Source organism: Octopus bimaculoides, chromosome 1, assembly GCF_001194135.2.
Source record: "Octopus bimaculoides isolate UCB-OBI-ISO-001 chromosome 1, ASM119413v2, whole genome shotgun sequence".
Taxonomy (NCBI): domain Eukaryota; kingdom Metazoa; phylum Mollusca; class Cephalopoda; order Octopoda; family Octopodidae; genus Octopus; species Octopus bimaculoides.
The window spans coordinates 96,685,908-96,693,330 of NC_068981.1; the positions used below are offsets into that span (position 1 = coordinate 96,685,908).

Below are 7,423 nucleotides of genomic sequence, written 5' to 3' on the forward strand. Positions count from 1 at the left end.
ACAGACAGACAGACAGACACACATTCTCATTTTTATATATATAGATGGTGATGGTGGTAAGAATATGATAACAGAAAATTGAGTATACATCTTTTTTGAAACATTAACTGGACTGACAAATTAGTAATGAAAGAATCTAAACTAGGAATCAAAACCTTACTGATGAAGTCAGAATATTATTGAAATCTCTTCAGAGTTGTCTCTCTTATTTGCTGAAGAAATGAATAAAAGACTTGTTAGCTGTTTAATGTTCCCTATGTTATAACACTAACTCAACTTGTTTTTTAGTGGCATCTCTGAATTCATTATCATCATTTAACATCCGCTTTCCATGCTGGCATGGGTAAGACCATTTGACTGGAACTGGTAAGCCAGAGAGCTGCACCAGGCTCCTGTCTGATTTGGCATGGTTTCTACGGCTGGATGCCCTTCCTAATGCCAACCACTCCACAAGTATAATTGGTACCTTTTACGTGCCACCAGCACAGGTGACAGTTACATGACACTAGCCATGACCTTGACTACAATTTCCTGGGTGCCATTTATATGACACTGTCAATGACCAGGAGTATGGTTTCACTTGGCTTGACAAGTCTTCTCAAGTACAACACATCGCCATGGTCTCGGTCACTTGTCATCACCTCCATGAGGTCCAGCATTCGAAGATCATGCTACAGGCAATGGCCACAATTACAGTTTGATGGGTACCATTTACATGACACTAGCAATGGCCATGACTATGATTTCACTTGGTTTGATGGGTTTTCTCAATTATCCTATTATAAATTTGAGTGATGTTTCTCTGTTACGTTTTTATGTTCGTTAACTCCTCCTAGACCATTCGTGCAAGGACAATGAAACTCAGACCAATAACTCCCCTAATCCCAGGGAATGTCTTAAGGGGGTCTATTTTTTTTAAGGGTCACCTATTTGGGACCCCACTGAATCCCCCCCTCCCTAGTTTTACTACATTTTAAACTAAATACATGGCATTGGTGACCAAATCAGATCAATGACAATAAATTTCATACCATGAACTTCCAGGGAATATTGTAAGGTTCAGTTTCTGAAGGGCCGCTTAAATGGGGCACCACTGACCCCCCTATTTTTACTGCATTTACCTTGCTCCTATGCTTATTGATTAAACTATGATCAGCATCAGTGCTTAGCATATTAGCAGAAATAAGTTTGAGCATTCTAAATACTTTCACATACATTCAAATTGAGATAAAAAGTTATAACAGGTACATTTCAAGTGTGGTCGTGTGGATATTTCTATTTTGTAGATTATGAAACTTATGTCTAGTATATAAAATTAAGTTTAAGATATTTATTTAGTTTACTAAAGGAAAAGAATGACATAAAAATTGTGACTCAGTATTGTATGGAGAGAAATCCACATGAATACATTTGAAAAATAAACAATTAGATTCAATAAGTTTTAAAAAGTTGAACAATCCTCAAATTGTTTAAGTTTGCATGTGTATTTGCAACCAGCTACTGTCATTATGTTAGAGATCCAGTTGTGATTTCAAGGGAAGACATCTAGAAAACAGGCCTTGTTAAGCAGTTTAATTTAAGCCTCAGCTAAAAAAGAAAAATAAAAAAAAAAAAAGAAAGAAAGAAAGAAACTCTGGGGTTGGCATAACCTCACATTCAGGTCCTTAGTTTGTTCTTGTCAACACAGCTAAGGCCATTCAGAAGCATTGTCTTCAGTAAAGTGCAATAGAAAGGTAGCTTTATCAGAATTATAGGCTCTTTTAACTCTTTTGAAACCAACCAGCTCAAGATTGCCTCTGTTCCTATTATACAAACTTCATATTTCAAAATGATCTAAATTAGTACCTTGCCTGAAAATTTCACATTTGTTCTGAAAAACCAGCTAAATAATAGCAGTTATTTCACTAAATTATTCATTATTTTCAAAATTAATTGAATCAAAGGCAGGATATTTCAGCAGAAATAAGGTAGCAAAAGAGTTAATGACAGTAGGTTGTAATTATAGATTTGGTTACTATTTCTAGCTGGTTGAGTGACCATATGTAGGCTTCTACATTGGTTCATCAGATTGTTTGTTTTAGCACCCAATCCATTAGATATTGATACCTTTTGATATCGTCTTAGTTATCCATTCTCATTTCAACTACAGGCGGGTTCCACATTATAATTTTCTGATGTCTATGCTTGCAGCAAAGAATTTCAACATGATCTGGAACACATTTTTTTTCATTATAGCATTCGTGATTCATTTAATATTTCAGCCATTATTCTGTTACAATCTTGTTTGAGTACTTGATCTATGGTCACCGCCAGCAAAGCCTCTTCCCGCCTGTCTAAATCCCTTTCACACAACCACAGGCATAGTTGTGTGGTTAGACGTTTGCTTTTCAACCACATAGTCTTGGATTACCTTGGATAAATGTCTTTTACTGTAGCCTCAGGCTGACAAAAGCCTTGTGAGTGGATTTGGTGGGCAGAAAGAAGCCCATCATATGTGTATATATATATATATATATATATATATATATTTATTAATGTATGTGTGTGCATGTGTATGAGTGTGTGTTACTGTCTCCTTGCCTTGACTTTGTGTAGTAGTTGTAAATGTGTGTCACTGCCATGCAAACATTGTTTCATTGCCAATCTTCCATGAAATTTAGTCTGATCATGGAGAAATGTTACCTTAAATGAAAGCAGATGAGGATTGGTAATAGAAAAGGCATCTGGTCATAGAAAATTTCCCTCAACAGATTCTGCCCAGCCCATACGAGCATGGAAATGTGAAAATTTAAAAAGAAAACCGAATTCTAGAATTCTCTTACCTTCAGCTGGAAGCTGCTTAAGTTTATCTCTAATTTTTCTCTTCTTGATTGTTAATTATGCTGTCTGTTTTGTCATATACTCAATGTTTTTGCAACTCAAGTTCAGAGCTGGTGTTAAATACCAATAAATAATCTGTCAGATACAACACCTGTATCTAATTTTTTTCTCTAGTTTGTAACACATTTTGTAGTATGACATAACCTCTTTTGCTGTTGCCACCACCACAACCACCACCAACTCCCTCACTTTTACTGTTGCATAAGACAGAATGCTAAAGTGCCTGTAGTATTTAGCTATAGCCTTTTACCTCCTTAGTTCAGATCTTGCTAAGTTTATCTGTGCCTTTCATCCTTCTGGGTTCAATAAAATAAAGTTACTGGTCAGGTGTTGGGATTGATATAATTGGCTGTACCCATCCCTAAATTTGAGATCTTGTACCTAATTATAAAATTATTCACCGGGCAAAATACTTAGCAGTATTTCATCTGTCAAGTTCCAAGTTCAAATTACGCTGAGGTTGATTTTGCCTTTCATCCTTTCGGGGTTGATAAAAAAATGTACCAGTGGAGCACTGGAGTCAATGTAATCAATTAACCCCATCCCCAACTTACTGGCTTTGTGCCAAAATTTGAAACCATTATTATTATTATTATTATTAAGTGAGAGTGCAGTACATGCCATCAAAGTGACACTGGGGTAAAATATACGAAGCCCAGTATACCCATCATGACTACCTGTCTGATAAGGGAACACCAGGCACATGCATCACAGCCATATGTACGTGACATGGTGGTCTCCTATCAAGATAAACATTGCATGACCTTACAAGTGAGGCCCAGTTAGAATTTTCCTCAGGTCGAGTAGCCTATCCTGCTCAAAAGGTCCTTGAATAAGGGTTGTTTAAGGATGTTGAATGAAACACCCATGTTTCCAGAGGTAAATTATTCAAACTCCTAAGAATTCCCCTCAGCGCGCAGCTATGATGTTCCCCCACTACTTCTGCTCATGATCAGAGATGCACATATCATCAACCACCAAAAGCCATGCTCAACTGGTTATGGTCAAACAACTGACAAGCAAATCTGTGGTATTGAACAGAATATTTGCTGTAGCCCATCTTTTATACCAAGACAAAACATGTACATGAAAGTACTTCCAATCAGTTAAGATCAGAAGCCACGAAAGCCAGTACTTGGTACTGCATATTATTATTTTGGTTTGGCTCAGGTTCGGTCTTATTCCTGGTAGGATTTATGTAGGTAACAGGTTACTACTTGTAACTTTAGGTATCCACAAGTTTTCAGTGGTCTTTCAAGTGCTTAGAACCCACCTGATAATCCTTGCTGTCCCTAAGGGACAAACTTTCTGTAGGAGCTCTACCAGGCATTCTATTCCAATCTCCTTCAGCCATTTGTCTATATCTTTGGTTACTGTTCCCTATGCACCAATTATTATAAGCATCACCTTTACTGTTCTCATGCTCCAAATTCTTCCTCTTTCTTTACGATCCCAGAATCAAACAGCCATGATGGGTCAATCAGTAAGCAATTTCTCTTTTCCTTATCTATAATTGTTATATCCAGTCTACTGTTTTCTAACTTCTTGTCCATTTGAATAGGAAAGTCCCACAAAATCTTATACTTCTCCGACTCCATTTTACCAGTGTAAAACTTTTACAACCTGGTCATGCCTCCATTTCTTATATTCATCCTGTGCCAACTTGGGGCATTCTGTCAGAATGTGTGCCACTGTCTCATTCCAAGTTCCACAGGCTCCACATTTTTCTGACGCCTTCTCACATATATCAAGTTGTTTATTTTTTTCTCTTGATCTTGGGCTGCTACAATTATGCTCACTGTTTCTTTTTTTTATTTATTATTATTATTATTAAGGTGGCGAGCTAGCAGAATCATTAGCATGCCAGGTGAAATGCTTAGCGGTACTTCATCTGCTGCTACATTCTGAGTTCAAATTCCACCAAGGTCGACGTTGCCTTTCATCCTTTTGGGGTCAGTAAAATAAGTACCAGTTGAGCACTGGGGTCAATGTAATTAATTTACCCCTGCCCCCAAAATTTCAAGCCCTGTGCCTATAGTAGAAAGTATTATTATTATTTTTTCTTTTTCAGCTCAATGGCATTTCCAATTTATGAGAACTTGAGAGGCTTTGCCACAAGCCGTCCCCCAATTATCATATTTATGATTTGTCTGGGTTCATTTGCTGTAGTTTTGCTGACCCTTGCTTACTACATTAAAGTTAGAGAAATTACCAACCCTGATATAACTGAGGTAAGATGTACACTTGTCTGTAATGGTTCTTTCATTTTCTTGTCTTTGTTGTAAATATTAGCCAGATATCAATATAACTGTTTATAAGTATTGTTTGTTCACTCATGTAGTTGAAATAAAATCTAACTCACTGAAGCATCTGGATAAGTATGTTTGGCTTGTGGGAAAAAGTTGATCTGATGCTATGAGAAATTTTACCCCTTGTGCAATTAATCTCAAATGTAACTTGACTTGGGCTAGGCAGGATTTGGTGAGGAAGATTTTCTATGGCCAGATGCCTTTCCTGCTGCTAGCCCTCATCTGCAGTGAGCGATAAACCTTCAGATAGCTCGGTAAATATGTACTGTGATACTTCTTTATAGCTAACCTCAAATTGAGCTTGACTTATTTCCATGACTTTGGGTATTTATCAGTGGGTGACCAATCTTGTTCATTTCAGATTTGGGAAAATATGTATTGTCATGCTCATGCCTTATCAAGAGCTAATTAAAATAGTTTCAACTAAAAGTCATTTGGAACACACATCTAATTTGCTGCTAATATAACATTTTTATAAGGTGGCTAGCTGGTGGAATCATTAGCACATCAGCAAAATGCTTAGCAACATTTCATTCCTCTTTATGTTCTGTGTTCATATTCTGCCAAGGTTGACTTTGCCTTTCTTCCTTTTGGGGTTGATAAAATAATTATCAGTTGAGCACTGGGGTTGATGTAATCGACTTGCCCCCTCCACCAAAACTGCTGGATTGTGCCAAAATTTGAAACCAGTATAATATTTCTATACCTCTGAAACTATGTATATAATTGTGTGCATTATTATCACCATTCTAAACATGTAACAAGCAAGCTTGTTAAGGGATTGCTAAGAGTATATGTAAAAAAAAGAGTTTGATTTTATATCATAAGCATTTTATGAATTAGTATTCATGGGTTATAACTTTTCATTGGGCCAATCACTAATTGGAGAATAATGAGAGTGTCTCTGCAACTTGAGAAGAATAAATACTATGTGCTATTTTTGTTGGAACACTGGTTTATCTATTTTATTGACCATGGTTAGGAGCTTGCATCCCAACCACATGCTTTTCAGTTCAGTCATCACTTTGTGGTACCTTGGGCAAGTGTCTTCTATTATAATCCCCAAGCCAATCAAAGCCATTTGGGTGGATTTGGTAGATGGAAACTGAAAGAAGTCCAGTGTGTGTCTGTCTGTCCACCACCACTTGACATCTGGTGTCAGTTTGTTTATGCACCCGTAACTTAGCAGTTTGGCATGAGATCCATACAATGAGTACCAGGCTTAAAAAAATATTGGGATCGATTTATTCGACTAAAACCCTTCAAGGCTCTGCCCCAGTAAAGCTACAGTCCAATGACTGAAGCAAATAAAAGATATATATATGTGTGGTCTGATCAATAAGTATCCGACTGATACCATAGTAACGAAGCTAAAGCATGCAGAGTGAAGCTGCATGGTATAGATTGACCGTGAGCTCTAGTTTGCATGTGCATTAAGTTTTAACGTTCTAGCTCACTTCCACTGTTTACAGCAGTGCTTGGGAGGAAAGTGTGAAATTTGTGATTGTCACATTGACCATGACAGAGAAAGTTGAGCAGAGAATCTGCATCAAATTTTGCCAAAAGCTTGGCGATACCTGCTCTGAGGTCTATGCAAAGTTTTCAAAAAGTTTTCATCATTCTCGACACAATCAAGGAGATCTTGTGCAACTGAAACTTAAACATTTTTTTGATCAGCTGAAAGCAGTTTTGGCACAAACTTGCCAGACATGTGCCTCATACCCAAATTTTCAGTGATAATGGACTGAACTGAACTCTAACTAATCTGCACATCCTCTGATAACTCACAGTTGGTGATTTGACGATTTTCTCACACAACTGCATGCACATCTGCGATGTTCTCAGTTCTGCTGGTTGCAGGTCTCCCAGAACGTTTATCACCATTGACAATTTTTGGGTCATCTTGAAAACCTCTAAACCACTTGTACACGGCTTATACACTCCTCTCCATACATTTTTTGCAACTTTGCATAGGCCTCTGACCAGGTATCACCATAACAACTTTCTGTCATGGTCAATGCGATGATCACACGTTACTTCAAAGCACTACTGTAAACAGCAGAAGTGAGCTAGAATGTTAAAACTTAGTGCACATGCGCAGCAGAGGTTAAGGTAAATCTCTGCCAAGTAACTTCACTCTGCATGTTTTAGCTTAGTTACTATGGCAACAATCCGGATACTTATTGATCAGACCTTGTATGTGTGTGTGTATATATATATATATATATATATAT

The 7,423-nt window shown here is 37.3% G+C and overlaps 1 protein-coding gene across 1 annotated transcript in view; it reads left to right on the forward strand.

Moving 5' to 3' along the window:
* LOC106875960 (transmembrane protein 248) overlaps positions 1-7,423 on the forward strand; it is a 67,667-nt gene that overhangs the window by 43,165 nt on the left and 17,079 nt on the right. The window contains exon 2 of the mRNA XM_052968439.1: positions 4,952-5,111. Coding sequence (XP_052824399.1) covers positions 4,956-5,111 — 156 coding nt within the window. The 5' untranslated portion in view covers positions 4,952-4,955. The remainder of the gene's footprint in view (positions 1-4,951; positions 5,112-7,423) is intronic.